Source organism: Gekko japonicus, unplaced genomic scaffold (assembly GCF_001447785.1).
Source record: "Gekko japonicus isolate JY-2015 unplaced genomic scaffold, Gekko_japonicus_V1.1 scaffold2764, whole genome shotgun sequence".
Taxonomy (NCBI): Eukaryota; Metazoa; Chordata; class Lepidosauria; order Squamata; family Gekkonidae; genus Gekko; species Gekko japonicus.
In genome coordinates this window covers 196096-210855 of record NW_015164743.1, presented here as the reverse complement: position 1 = coordinate 210855, position 14760 = coordinate 196096, and the positions used below count along the sequence as shown (strand labels likewise).

Genomic DNA, 14760 nt, shown 5'->3' with positions numbered 1-14760 from the left:
AATAACATAAAATTGGTACAAAGCCTTAGTTGATAATGTATGAAAAATGGCAAGCATTGATGTTTCTGTATATATTATATTATTGTTGTCACCTTCTATCTTTATGTACCTGGATCTATAACTTGAATGTATTATTATTACTTTTGTACTTTCATATTCATAACTTCACAATTTTTGTTAAAGAAATATTGAGCGCACTGTGCACAGTTCTTGTGGGTTTATTTTTGCATGTCTATGGACTGTGACCACATTTATTTTGGAGTAACGTAATTATAAACATACAAGGTAATTTCATTTAAATTTTTTAAATTATTAATGATTTTCTAAACATTTGGTATATAATAGTGAGGTTCCCTTCCCCCCTTTCACTTTTTCCTTTTTATAATTTCAGGAAGCAACATCTGGTTACATATATATGTACATTTAAAACCTTTTATACATGTATCTGGATGTGTGTCAGTACAATATAGAAAATAGTGACCACTGAGGAAGGCCCAAAGGGGCCAAAATGCGTTTGGTCCTTAAATTTGAAATTGTTTACCCGTCAAGTGTATTTGTAGTTGAAAAGTTTTTATAAGTCTGATATTTAGACTCTTTCTTTTAATCATAATATGTTTTAACATGTGTACACCTTAATAAACATTTGTACTTTTATAACATACAGTGTTAGCTTAGCCCTTTTGGTTCGCAGATGGTGGTCTCTTTAGGTTTTTCAGGTGTGCTCCTGGAAACCTTGGGGTTGCTCGTCTGACCAGTCAAAAATGATTTAGTCAACTGAGCAGTCAAGTGTGGTGAACTATTTTTAAATCACTAAAAAAATATATTTTAATCATCAACAGGTTTGATACTGTACTAATTTGCACAAACAAATTAGCCATCCGTTATTGTAAAACAATGAAATCCACGAATTATAATGCACTATTATAATAATTACTTTTAAACGTTGGGCAAGATTTTGGTAAATGCGATGGAGCTGCTGAACAGCTCTCCTCTTTGGCTTTTCTCTTATTTATTTTTCATTTATTTTTCATATTTCTAGCCCATCCATCCCGCAAGCGGGCTCAGGGCGGGTGACATCATATCAAAAACAATAGAATAGATACCGTTAAAATTTAAAACATTAAAATTGGTGGCTGCAGCTCAAAACAAAAATCGAAAATTGGCTGGCTGCTAGAGGGTTCCCATGCCCGATGGTAACAGGTGGATAATGGCCAATTGTCAGTGGATCTAATGCATTTTAATGCACAGTGGACAAGCCATACATGGATGCCCAAAGCCTCAGTCAAAGACCTCGAGGAACAGCTCCGTCTTACAGGCCCTGACTCCTGGGTCAGAAAGAAAGCAAAGTAACAGCAGCTTGGGGTGTGTGTGTGTGCGCGTCAGTTTTTAAAGGCCGTTGGTCTTGTTGTACGCACTGTTTATGAAACACTGAGGAATTTCAGACAGGCAATATATTTCGGTTCAGGAACGGTTCCCAAACGGTTTCTGGTCTGACATTTCAGTCAGAACCGTTTTAGAACCGGTTCCCTACTGGAATATATTTGTACTTTCACACACAAACCCTTCTGTCCCATTCAGGAAACGGGGCTGAACCGTTTTACCTGTAAACCCCTTTCCCCCGGATCCGAACCGTTTTTTCCCCGCCGTTTTTCTCCCGTGCGGGTGATCGCCGGCTTTTTTTTTTTGAACGTTCGCTTTAGAGCACTATAGCGCCATAGCACTATAACACAACAGCAAAACAGTGTTATAGCCTGGAGTGTTGTGTTATAGCGCTGTAGCATGAGCACGTTCTTGATATGAATTATAATGAATTTTGTGTCTTCATGAAACCTACCCTGTTGTATCGATGCTGTTGCCTATGGAGAAATCGCTGCTTAGAGCATATATTTCCTCTTTTGTCGGAGACTAAAGAAAGGAGTGGAGGGTGGGGTGAGATTGAGACGCTGGCATAGTTTTCTTGTTCATTCAGAAAAGATTGTTTTCACGTTTGCAAAAAATAAAAAGCCATCAAACTTTCCCCGCCTCTGTATATTTTAAGTTTTGACAACCCGCCTATCCCAAAATGCAAAGAACTGTAGAAGTTGAGGAGACACAGAAGAAGGGCTGGTGGTCACGTCTTCATGCCTCAGCATCCCCACCTGTAAAACGGGCAATGCAGCCTTTGTTACCATTGTGACCATTGTGGGAACAGCTTCCGTAAGGTCCTGTTGCGTGCCGTTCCACAACTCATATGGTTCCCATTTCACAGCCGGTGTTGGTGCAGTGTGGCTTTGGACCACATGGGAAAATCTCCCATGTGCAAATGGGTAGAAAGCAAATTGGGCCTTAGTTAGCCTGGAGTGTTGTGTTATAGCGCTGTGGCACGAGCACGTTCTTAATTATAATGAATTTTGTGTCTTCATGAAACCTACCCTGTTGTATCGATGCTGTTGCCTATGGAGAAATCGCTGCTTAGAGCATATATTTCCTCTTTTGTCGGAGACTAAAGAAAGGAGTGGAGGGTGGGGTGAGATTGAGACGCTGGCATAGTTTTCTTGTTCATTCAGAAAAGATTGTTTTCACGTTTGCAAAAAATAAAAAGCCATCAAACTTTCCCCGCCTCTGTATATTTTAAGTTTTGACAACCCGCCTATCCCAAAATGCAAAGAAATGGTTCCCATTTCACAGCCGGTATTGGTGCAGTGTGGCTTTGGACCACACGGGAAAATCTCCCATGTGAAAATGGGTAGAAAGCAAATTGGGCCTTAGGATGAACTAGTAGTACTGATTTCTGGATGTTTAACAGAACCTTTTTTTTAAATGTGCAGACGCTTTTGACAACGAGTTGATGCAGACGACCTTGAAGAACATTGTGGATGGCCAGACAGTTGAGGTCCCAACCTATGACTTTGTGACTCATTCCAGGTCAGTGTAAATTTCTTACCTCCAAGGCAAAGCACTCTTTGTCAGTGTGAGAGAGTTTCACTGCCTTGGTTGTGCCGAAAGTGCCCCGCGGGGCCCCTGATTCCAGTCCTTAGGAGGCTCTTTTATTACTCCGTATTTTATTTATAACATTTCTATGCCGCCTTCCAGCTCAACTCAACGTACTCACAGCAGCAAACATTAAAACATTTTGAGCATTGAAAAGCATTAAAAACACACGTTATGTCTGAAATATTTAAAACAAATAAAACATAATGATAAGCACCTATGGTTCTAACGGCTGCAGTGTGAGGCCTTCTTTTTTCCTCTCTCGAGGCCCATGCCGTATCACAGGAACCCATTTCGATGGCTAGAAATGAACTGTGTGGGAGAAACCTGTGAGGTTCTGACACGCTCTCTCTGTACCTCTCCCCCTGGACAACATCTCTGCTACCAACAGAAGCCTCTTTAATTGTCATCCTTCATCCAAAGAGTTGTGGGAATTTTATCTTTGCTGGGGATGCAGCCCTAGGAGGAAAGGCTGAGGGACTTGGGGATGTTGAGTCTGGAAAAGTCTGGACAGGATGGCTCTCTCGAAGTATTGGAAGGGCCGTCGCTTAGAGGAGGGCAGGGAGCTGTTCTGCTGGGCAGCAGAGGATATGACTCGCAAGAATGGGTTTAAATTAAGGGCGGGAAGGTACCGGCTGGATATTAGGGAAAACGTTTTGACAGTCACAGTTGTGGCAAGAGTGGAATCAGCTGCCCAGGGAGGTGGTGAGCTCCCCTCACCTGCAGTCATTAAGCAGGGGCTGGACAAACACTAGTCAGGGATGCTCTCGGCTGACCCTGTATGGCCCCTTCCAACTCTGTGATTCTATGAGTCTAGGGCTGTGGTCACACACGCTAAATCATCCACTTTCAACCCACCTTCAGTGCACTTTGAAGCTGGATTTTTACTGTGTGAACTGGCAAAATCCCGTTGGAAAGTGCATTGCAGGTGGATTGAGGAGAAGAGGCCAAGTATGCGCATGCACGCACCATCACATTTACATTGATCAGAGTTTGTAACAAATATGTGGCCCCCACTGTAACTGCACGGTGTGTGAAGTATAAGAGCTCCTTTTTGGCATGGGATCTGAAGGCCTTCCACGCGGCCCCGTAAGGGCATTAAACAAGCCTTCTCCCACGCAAAGCTGCGTGTACATTCCAGGCATCCTCAGAGGCCCTACTTCAACTGCCCCTGCCATCTGAGGCTAGGCGGGTAAGCAATCCAAGGAAGAGCCTTCTGGGTCCTGGCACCAAAACTTTAGAACTCCCTCCCTAGGGAGATTCGTCTGTCTCCCTCTACTGGTGTCTTTTGGTAGTGGACGGAGACTTTTTGTTTCCTTCGGCATATCCCCAGTGACAACTACTGGTCCTCCTTCCTGTTTCTGGCGTTGTCTTACTATGTGTTTTTATTGAATTATTCTACAGTTCTAATTAGATATTTAACTGTTCAAATGTTTTTACTTTTTAAAATGTTTGCCGCCTTGGGGGACCCTGATCGGGTGGAAAGGTGGCATAAAAATGTTTAAAAATCAATAAAATAAAGCCTTAAGAGCATAAGAACATAAGAGAAGCCAATGTTGGATCAGGCCAGTGGCCCATCTAGTCCAACACTCTGTATCATACAGTGGCCAAAAACACCAGGTGTCTTTGCTCAGGAAGGGACGGCTCCAGAGCAAACTAATGTATGCAGCAGCCAAATCATTCGCTCACAAGTTTAATGCCAGTGGCTCCCAAAGTAGAATTCTTGCTCACAAGACTCCACAGCTTAGAGGGAGCATTGCCCCCCGACCCAATACCCAGTGCAGGAGGGAGAGGTTTGGCATTGCCTTACGGCTGCCTCTGCCAAGTAAGCCGTGGAGTGACGGGGTGGGGGCCAGGCGGGAGGAACTGCGTGGCGTCCCTCCGCAGGTTGCCTGAGACGACCGTGGTCTACCCCGCAGACGTGGTTCTCTTTGAGGGGATTTTGGTGTTCTACAATCAAGACATCCGGGACATGTTTCACCTCCGCCTCTTTGTCGACACGGACTCAGATGTGAGACTCTCCCGGAGAGGTAATCGCCAACACACACACCCCAACATTGCAGGATGCAAAGAGGAGGCAACTGGCCCAGATGGATTCTGGGTTACCTTCAGCGCTTCGTCGACTGCGTTGAGTCCAAGGAGCTAAGTCAGGAGATAAATGTTTTAAATAAATACATAGAGGAGCTTTGTGCGAGAACAGTGCGCGTTTAGTCTGGTGATCTGGATAGATCTTGTCAGATCTCAGAAGCTAAGCAGGGTTAGCCCTGGCTAGGATTTAGATGGGAGATCTCCAAGGAATACCAGGCTTGTGACACAGAGGCAGGCAATAGCAGACCCCTTCTGAACATCTCTTGCTTTGAAGGTCTCTTGCCACTGGTCTGGTCTCAAAACAGAAGAAAAAACGAAGGAGTAGATGAAGAAAGAATGAAGGAGCGGGGTTTTTTTGGGTTTTTTTGCACTTTCCATGCTTGGAGGATGTGCAGTTCTTTAAGGAAGGTGACTTTCGCCACTTCCAAATGGTAGGAACCCAGCAGCGCTCCCTGATGGTTTGTAATTAGGGACTGGCTGTGCGTTGGCAACAGGTTTCAGCCTCCCTGGCAGTCTTTCTGTGGTTGGTCTCCTCGTCACTTTCTTTTGGAATTGTAACCAAGGTTTTCTTGTCGCAGGCAAATTTCCCATACCTAGGGCTGGCCAACTGAAGTCCAAAACGCAATAAATTCTGATTTTATGGATAGCTCTTTTGGCAGTTCCTTTCTAACATCATAGAGGGACGCTACAGTATTCCAAAATATTGGTTGCAGTTGTGAGTGCTCACAGAAGAAGTGAGCCCTACTGATTCTAGTGCGGTGGCTGCTAAAAAAAATCCCCAGGAGGGTCTTTCCTGGCTCTGGAGACACCCGGTGATGGTGCCTCCTCGGGTCCCCTCCATAAATGTTGGAAATTCTCACAGGCAGTAAAGCTCTAATTAGCCTCTTGTTTCCTTCTCCTGAAGTTCTCCGGGATATGAAACGGGGAAGGGACCTGGAACAGATTCTGACCCAGTACACGACTTTTGTCAAGCCCGCCTTTGAAGAATTCTGCTTGCCGGTACTGAAAGCCTTTCCCCCGCTTCTCAAACCCCGTGTTTGCTTTCTCAAAAGTGTGGGAGGTCGGTGGACTGAGATGGTTGGTTTTCTTTCGTATGTTCGATTTCACCAAGGAGTGCAAGGAGCTTCCCTGGCAGCGGAGGAATGGGATTAGTCCTTTTCCCTCGTGGCTGAAATCGGATGCCTCTAGTCGTCGTTTCCTTCTCGGCTCACCCTCGTGAGCATCACGGTTATATTTCTCATTTGCAGACCAAGAAATACGCTGATGTGATTATCCCTCGAGGAGTAGATAACATGGGTAAGAGGTTTTTCTTTCACTTTCCAATGGGATGCATCTTCCGAAGGTTAGAAATATATAGCAGCAGCTCCAGTCTCAGTTGGAAAAGTCAGAATGAGGACAGAAGAGCCAGGGGCCAAATGGGAGCTTTTACGAGGGGTGCCCTTGAGGCAAAATGGTTTTGTGTAGCTGGTAGCAGCTCCACTTTGCTGGGCCTGGTCTACTTGTGAGAAGATTCTCCCGTATGTGCCTCCTCACTCCTGGAGGTTGGCTGGCCAGGGTTTTTTTGTATTTCATTTCACCCAAATTAGATAATCAAGGATGAGAAGCAGGACCTTCTGTGTTGTGGCACCAACACTTTGCAGTTCCCTGCCAAAGGGAAATCTGTCTGACCATCAACCCCCCCCCCAGTTTTTATTACTTTACTATTTTAATTATGCACAAGATAGAGAGGGTAGAGAAAGAAGTACTTTTCTCCCTTTCTCACGATACAAGAACTCACGGGCACTCATTGAAATTAATGAGCAGTAAGCTGAGAACAGAAAAAAGGAAACGCTTCTTCACCCAAAGAGTAATTAACATGTGGAATTCACTGCTGCAGGAAATGGTGGCAGCTACAAGCATAGCTTCAAAGGGGGATTGGATGAACATATGGAGCAGAGGTCCATCAGTGGCTATTAGCTGCAAGGTATAGATAGGAACTCTCGGTCTGGGGCAAGTGATGCTCTGTAGCCTGGGTGCTTGGGGGGGCAACAGCAGGAGGGCTTCTGGAGTTCTGGTCCTGCTGGTGGACCTCCTGACAGCACCTGGGTTTTGGACAGAGTGTTGGGCAAGTGATGCTCTGTAGCCTGGGTGCTTGGGGGGGGGGGCAACAGCAGGAGGGCTTCTGGAGTTCTGGTCCTGCTGGTGGACCTCCTGACGGCACCTGGGTTTTGGACAGAGTGTTGGACTGGATGGGCCATTGGCCTGAACCAACATGGCTTCTTTTACATTTTTTTGTTGACAAATATCCAAAAGCTTTTCTGTGGCTTGTGATTTGGTAAATCCTGATGGGGTTTTCTTTCTTTTTCTTTCACTTGCTGCTGCAAATTTAGGTTGTTGATATTGTGGCTTTTCTAATGTGGGTAAAAGTTGTGTTTATTGGTGACCTTTTTTTTTTGCATTGTACACGGCCTTGGGTTGCTCGCAGTTTGAAAGGCAGCTGTTAGATAACTCAGTGGGTTGACTCATTCCTATGATTTTGGAGGTCTGGATGGATAACCACCAGCAACTGGTGGTGGGGGGGACACTCTCTGTGCCTGCCCAACTGGCATGAAACACATTTTAAAGTACATGAAGCAATAAGCGATCACACAGCAAAGGCAAATACCAAAGCAAAAAAGCTGTGTAGAAAAGATGCTAAGGTAGCATAAACTAATGCACTAAAGGACAAAAATATGCATATAAATAATGATACATATATTAACAAAAAGTACAAGTAAAAGTTCAACAGGTAAATTCAGCAGTTCAGCAGTTAAGTTCAACACTGGCAAATTCAACAGGTAAATTCAGCAACAGGTAAGTTCAACACAGACAGGTTCAGCAAGCAAATTCAGCAAGTTCAAATTCAAGAAGTCAATTCAGCAATTCAGCAGGTTAAGTTCAACGCAGACAAATTCAACAGGTAAATTCAGCAACAGGTAAGTACAACACAGACAGGTTCAACAGGCAAATCCAGCAAGTAACAAGTAAATTCAGCAATTCAGCAGGTAAGTTCAACACAGACAAATTCAACAGGTAAATTCAGCAAACGGTTGTTGAATTTACCTGTTGAATTTGTCTGTGTTGAACTTACCTGCTGAATTGCTGTATGAACTTGTACTTTTTGGTAATATATGTATTATTGTTTATATGCATATTTTTGTCCTTTAGTGAATTAGCTTTTGCTACCTTAGCATCTTTTTTACACACATTTTATAGTAAGCAGAATGCATAACGGAGCAGGATGTACAAATGGTGAAGATGAGCCAGGGTGGGAAATGGAGCCGGGTGCGGCGGCGGGGGGTGGGGAGAATAGAATTTGCTTTGGGAAGGGGTTGCCAGGTTCATGTACTGGTGGCAGGACCCCTCCCTGTCCCCCCCAATTAAAATTTACTGGGTGAAAAAATTGTTCCCTTAAGAACTGGGATACGAGATGTGTGATCCTGCTAAGTTCGGAGGTGGTCCTTTTGTGGTCCTGTTAACACTTCAGCAAGGGATCCCCTTTGACCGGCTAAGGGAAAATAGGCAGATAACTGCTAAAAGTTCAGTTGCTTCAAAATGGAAATCTGGGAATGCAAAATAGGTGGTATTCTCTGTTTATTACAAGCAGAGGTCATTTCGGGGGGGGGATCGCGGGGGATCGCAGTTCCCCCGGGTGAGGTATGGGGGCGGGGCACATGACGAAGCCCCGCCCCCTGCTTCCGGCCCTCATTCAGCCAGGAGGAGGCAGGAGAAGAGGGAGGGTAAGTTGCTCCCTCCCTGCCTCTCCCCACCCCTGCCTGCCTGGGGCCAGGGAGGGCCTTTGCGGGGCTTCCTTGCACTCCCGCCCGCCTTGCAGGTGGCGGCCGGGACCGTTGGGGGCGGGGTGTGTGGCCTTATGACACACTTCCGGTGATGTCAGGGGGTGTGGCCTTATGACACACTTCCGGTGATGTCAGGGGGTGTGGCCTTATGACACACTTCCGGTGATGTCAGGGGGTGTGGCATATGCTAATGAGTTATGCTAATGAGTCCCCCTAGCTCTTTTTCTACGAAACGACCCCTGATTACAAGCACATCCCATTGTTGTTCCAGGAGCTCGGGGGTGTGGTTTTCCACACAGCAACTCTGGTTGGAAAAGAGTTACTAGTTGGGAAATTGCCGTGGCATTCACGGCAGAGTGGAGATTTGAATACAGACCTCCCTTCTATGTCACACAAGCCCCTACATCCTATTGGTTCTCAGTTAAGCTGACCAACTCTATGTGTGTAAAAGACAACCCCCTCCCAAGCAGTGTTTTGTAAACTTCTGTTAGCCATGGCACATTTCCCCCCCGTTTCTGCTTCCTGTTTGAAAAGAGGAGTGACTCATGCAGAGGCACAGTGGGCAGCCTCCTCCACAGACAGGGTGCTGTGGTACTGCTGTGGGAGTGATTGAATGTTCCGGTTGTGTGTTAAGTGCAGAATTCGTCCGTTTCCTGAGGCAGCTGATTAAAAAGAGTCAGAGCGGAGATTCAAGTCCAGCCTCCCCTGTGTACGCAGGCTTTGAGCTAATTAGAAATCTTTCATTATAGCAGCCAGGCTCTTGTCTTCTTATTAATTTTGCTAAGTATGCACTTAGTCCTCATGTGTCCCAAACAAGCAATTCGGCCAGCATGATGTAGTGATTCAGAACAGCAGACTCCGATCTGGAGAACCGGGTTTGATTCCCCACGCCTCCACATGCAGCCAGCTGGGTGGCCTTGGGTCAGTCACAGAACTCTCAGAACTCTCTCAGACCCACCTCCCTCCCAGAGTGTCCCTTGTGGGGAGAAAAAGGCCATTGTAAGCCGCTCTGAGACTCCTTCGGGTAATGGAAAGCGGGGTATAAAAACCAACTCGTCTTCTCCTTAAACACTCTGCCCGCAGGTTCCCCGTGTCAAATAGGATGCCCAAACCAAGAAGGGGGTGGCTGCTGCCCTCCTGCCCCATGTGTGAGCCTGGGGAGGCCAAGCACGGTGCCAAATTCCCACCTCTGGCCTCTTGCTTTTCTGTTGCAGTTGCCATCAATCTCATTGTGCAGCACATCCAAGACATCCTGAACGGAGACCTCTGCAAGTGGCACCGCGGGGGCCCCAATGGGCACGCCCGCTCCTCCAAGAGGCCTTTCCCGGAACAAGTGGACAGCAGCCCCGTCCTGGCCCCTGGCAAACGGTCCCACCTGGAGTCCAGCAGCCGCCCCCACTAACGGGGTCTGTCCAGAAGAACCCAGGGCCCCAACCGCTGGACTCGAGAACCATCAGAGGCTTGGAAGGGCCCCGTGGATGTCTCTCCTGTGTTTGGAAGCTCGACTGACAGGGGGGCAGGTCTTCTTCCGGAAGCAGCAGGGCGTTTTTTCATTCTGCTCAAGCCCCTTTCTTTTTTAGGGGGGGGGGAGGGATGGTACATTGCACTCCCAGAGCGTCCCAACGAAAGAAAGAAAGGGGGCCTCTCGTGGTACTTTTCCTAGCACAGTCTTTTGGGGCATTCGTGGTTCTTTCGCTCTAGGGAAAACCGGCCCGCAAGGCTGCTTCCGGTTTCAATTGTTCCTCTCCCTGTTAAATTTATGTGGTGTGGTGTGTGTGTGTGTGGGGGGGTTGTGTACAGGGCCCCCACCCCCAACCTGGTGACTTTTTCACGGCCCCTTTTAAAAAAAGACATTTTTAAACTGCAGCTTCGCCAGCGGATTTGGCAGAAAGAGAAGGGCACAAACCATACACATCTTGTTTCGTGACAGGACAGGATGATGACGTCTGTATTCAGCTGTCTCCCCCCCCCCCACCTCCCCCCCCCCGGAAATCTCAAGAGCAAGACGCCTGTTGGGGGAAAGCTCCAAGGGGAGGGGGGCCTGGCTTCCTTCTCGGTGATGTGAAAGGTAACCAGCTGTTTCCTGACGCACACACACACCCACACCCCGCAGGAGAAGGCACAATCTCCTCTTTGAATGTTCCGTGTGAAAGGAGAGTGTTTTCCAATTTTCACCTTACTTTTCTGTGTTGTCTTCAAAGACAAACGAGGCAGGGCTTTTTTTTAAAATCAAAGACCAGAGGTGGGAATTCAAGGCGGACGTCCGTCTTGGCTAATGAAGAGAAACCCCCGCCCCTCAGATGCTTGCCGCGGCTCCAGCCCTAGAAAGGGGGAGACATACAACGGAGGCAGGCAAAATCCGTTTCTTCCTCCATCAGATCTTTTATACTCCGAGGTGCCTGCAGAAATCAGTCCTTCAGCGTATAATAGTTTGGGACAAATGAACATGGGTCTGTCATGCCCCCCCCACCCAAACAAAAATTATGCCCCACAATTGAAATTATTGTATCGTGTTGTGTGTGGAATAGCCAGGAGATCCCCACGGTGGTGGGATAGTTTGGCTGCCGAAGCTGTAGCTCTTTTTTGGCACCACTAGGTGGCGAGCTATGCTTATTTCTAGGCTGACAATGCTGTGACGTGTCGGAGGTCACCCGGCTAGTTTGAATGGGAACAAGTTAGTTCCTTGCTGATAGCTGGTTGCGGCCCCCCCTTTTGACGCCGCAACACGTGTGCGTGTCTTTCTCCCTGCAGCCCACCCCCTCCCTTTTTGCTTCTGGTTGATTACACTTCTGCTGCCGACAGTATTTACAACTCTTAAAGATCTGGTTTTGGCACTGGAAGCCGCCCGTGCAGAGTCCAGGGCTTTCTTCCACTTCGTAACGGAGTAACTGAGAGGAAGGAGAACAGAGGAAGGGGCTGGCTGTCACCTCTTCCCCCTTCCCGACAACGAAGTCTGACCGTGTATATCAGCCGGTTGTCAGGCATGGTTAACTAATAAAAAAAATGAGTTAAGTAACGCATGGACGAGTCAGGCTCTGTCTGTCTTTCCCGTTTTCAGTATTTATTAAAGATCATACTATTTACACAACACCACCTTCCAAAGGCCTGCCGGTTTCCGCCCCGAGTGGCATCAGCACTCTTAGCCAAGCAGCAAGGCCGTGTTTTCAGGACAGTTGAATCGGGGTGGGGGTGGGGTGGGTTGTCCCTTCCCTCAGAAACGGCGACCGTGAGTTCACTCACAAATTCAGGAAAATGGACACACACCCACACCCCGGGCAGAATAGGGACACTGGATTCGTATTGCGCTACAGGTGCTCACTTTCTGTCCCGAAGGACGTCTTCCCTGCTCGAAGCAAGCTGATTGCGATGTGCATTGGTCCTCTGCATCCTTTCTTTGCAGCACCCTAACCCACCACCTGGGACAGAAGGACTCCGGGGTCTCCATTCTGGCTTGTATCTGATGAAGGGAGCTCTGGCTCTCCAGAGCTTATCTCTCCACCTCCCTCCCCCCCCCAAAAAAAATCTTGTTGGTCTCTAAGGCGCTCCTGGGCTCGAAATGACCTCTTGCCCTGTGCAGTTTGGGGTTCTGTGGGCACACGTAGGGCAGAAAGAAAACTCCCTCCATCCCCCCAATGGGTGTTTCTGTAGGTTTGCCCCTGTGGGCTGCTATGATTCCAAACTATCCCCCCCCCCAAAACAATCCAGGGAGTAACAGTTCCTGCTCTCATGGATCTGTGACCCATACCTGCCTACACCTGTGACCTCACCTTCAGCCAGACGGGGGGCTCGTGCTTTAGCTAGTCCCACCAACATTTGGGCATATGGTACTGGAACATTTAGGGATGATGCAGCCCACAGTTCAAGGCCGAAGACTGAGGAAACATCTCTGTCTTGGCTACCAACAGATTCATCGCCGTGCTTCTTCGTTGTTTTAACGGCATTGCTGTGCCGTTTAGCACCCGGGGTTTGTGGGGATTGTTCGGCGTGTCTCCCCTGGTGCACAGACTCGCCGCCAAGACAGCTGTGGCCTCCGATGCCCACTTCCCACTGCGGTGGGCAGGAGACTTGGGAGGGGAGGTCGCACCCGCCCTTGCTATCCGCAACAGGGACAAAACAGGCCAGTTTGGGCACCTCAGCCCAGCAAGCTTGAAACCTACTTCCTTTTCCTCAGGGGGCCTCATAGTAAGTCACTCCGAAATGCAGAGAGAAAAACCCTTTCCAGCCCATTGTGACCCTCTTTCTGCGCCTAAGGGGAAAGTGGTCAGAGGCCCAGTGCTTCCACTGACCGGCCGAGAACCGCCTGCTGCAGGCCAAGTCCCCCACCTGTGGAGGCCAATCCAGGCTCCGTTCATTCAGACAGTGGCTGCTTCTGCTCCCGAGGAAGCAAGCAAGCGGCAACGTCCCAAAATGTTTCTGTCCTTCCATCATGGGGACCTGGCAATTCCTTACGCCTCTCGTGCCAGGGGCAGTTCAGCTGCATTTCCCCCCAGCTTTCCCCGCCCCAGCTGGGGGTGGGTTTCTGCCCGTTGAGAAGCGATGCTTTTTCTGAAAACTCTTCAAAGCAGGAGTCCACGGTCCGTAGCCCATGGGGCTGTGCCAGAATACGGGGGTTCAGCCACCCCGATGCTTGCACTTGGTCCGAAATGAGGTAGCTGTGAGGCCCCAAGCCTCATTAGGGCTCTTCTGTTGTGGTTCCACACCGCCGGGGCTCATCTCTCCGGTAACTTTGTGTGTCCTCCACTAGGAAAAAAAAAGAAGCCGCATGAAACAAAAGCTGCATTCGAAAAACAGGCTGAATACCTGGCAACTCTTGTCCTTCAGGTGGTCACTGGCGCAGTCTCTTTGCGCATGTGCAAAGCAGCAGTTTAGACACTTCGAAAGCAAGAAATTGCAAGGAGATAAATAGGTACCACTTCAGTGGGAAGGTCACAGCGTTCCGTGCGCCTTGGTGTTTAGTCGTGCCGGCCACATGACCACGGAAACATCTTCAGACAGCGCTGGCTGTTTGGCTTTGAAACGGAGATGAGCACCGCAACCCTAGAGTCGGACTCGACTGGCTTTCGAGCGAGGGAAACCTTTACCTTTAAGTAAGTTAAGTCTGCCAATAAGTCGCAACTGACTCATGGCAGCCCCAAGACGTTCCGTCTCAGAAGGCCCTCAAGGCAAGAGAGGAGCAGAGGAAGTTTGCTATTTGCCTTCCTCTGTGTAGCAGCCCCAGCCTTCCTTGGTGGTCTCCAGTGTTCCCTCTAAGCTGAATTAGTGTGAGCCAGGTCACAGGTTTTCTAGCCTCCGGCTCATACATTTTTGTCTCGGCTCAGGAAGGAGGGCTCCAGAGCAGACTCATTGATGCAGCAGCCAGATTGCTCGCTCACGACTTGAATGGCCAGGAGCGCACGAAGTAGGATTTTTGTTCACAAGTCTCCACTGCTTAGAGAAGGGGGCATTGGTGGCCTCCCCGTCCAGGTGCCGACCCCCCTGCTTCGCTTCTGTGCTCTGACGAGGTCAGGCTAGGCTGGGTCCTTCGGGCTGCTGCCTGGAAGCTTCTAGGGCTAGCGGGAAAAGAGCTCCTGCTGCTGCCCTTTGACCAAAATGCCAAAAGCACAGAGACCACCAAGGAGTGACGTGGAAATCAAGTTGACTTTCAGAGCTGTGATTTATATATCTATTATTATTGCCTTTACTGTTTTTGCAACCGGAGTCATAAACGGCAAACCCACATCCCACAATAAACCTTGTTCCACCGGAAAACAGGGAAGAATGTAAAGGTTGCTACTGCAAAAGCGGTCATGTGATTTGACAACAGCTGCTAAGAAATTCTGCCCCATGCAGGGTAGTTTGTTTGTCTTCCGTCTCTAGGTAACCAGGATGATTTTGCTTCTGGAGA

The 14760-nt window shown here is 48.3% G+C and overlaps 2 protein-coding genes across 2 annotated transcripts in view; one reads left to right on the top strand and one right to left on the bottom strand.

Annotated features, from left to right (window-relative positions):
* Nucleotides 1–10423, top strand: part of UCK1 (uridine-cytidine kinase 1) — a 16186-nt gene extending 5763 nt beyond the window's left edge. Inside the window, 5 exon segments of the mRNA XM_015409630.1 lie at nt 2808–2904; nt 4858–5000; nt 5963–6057; nt 6306–6354; nt 10091–10423. Coding sequence (XP_015265116.1) covers nt 2808–2904; nt 4858–5000; nt 5963–6057; nt 6306–6354; nt 10091–10278 — 572 coding nt within the window. The 3' untranslated portion in view covers nt 10279–10423.
* Nucleotides 10424–12529: 2106 nt separating this feature from the next.
* POMT1 (protein-O-mannosyltransferase 1) overlaps nt 12530–14760 on the bottom strand; it is a 50317-nt gene continuing 48086 nt past the window's right edge. Inside the window, 1 exon segment of the mRNA XM_015409629.1 lies at nt 12530–13616. The gene's annotated coding sequence lies outside the window, so the exon portion shown is untranslated.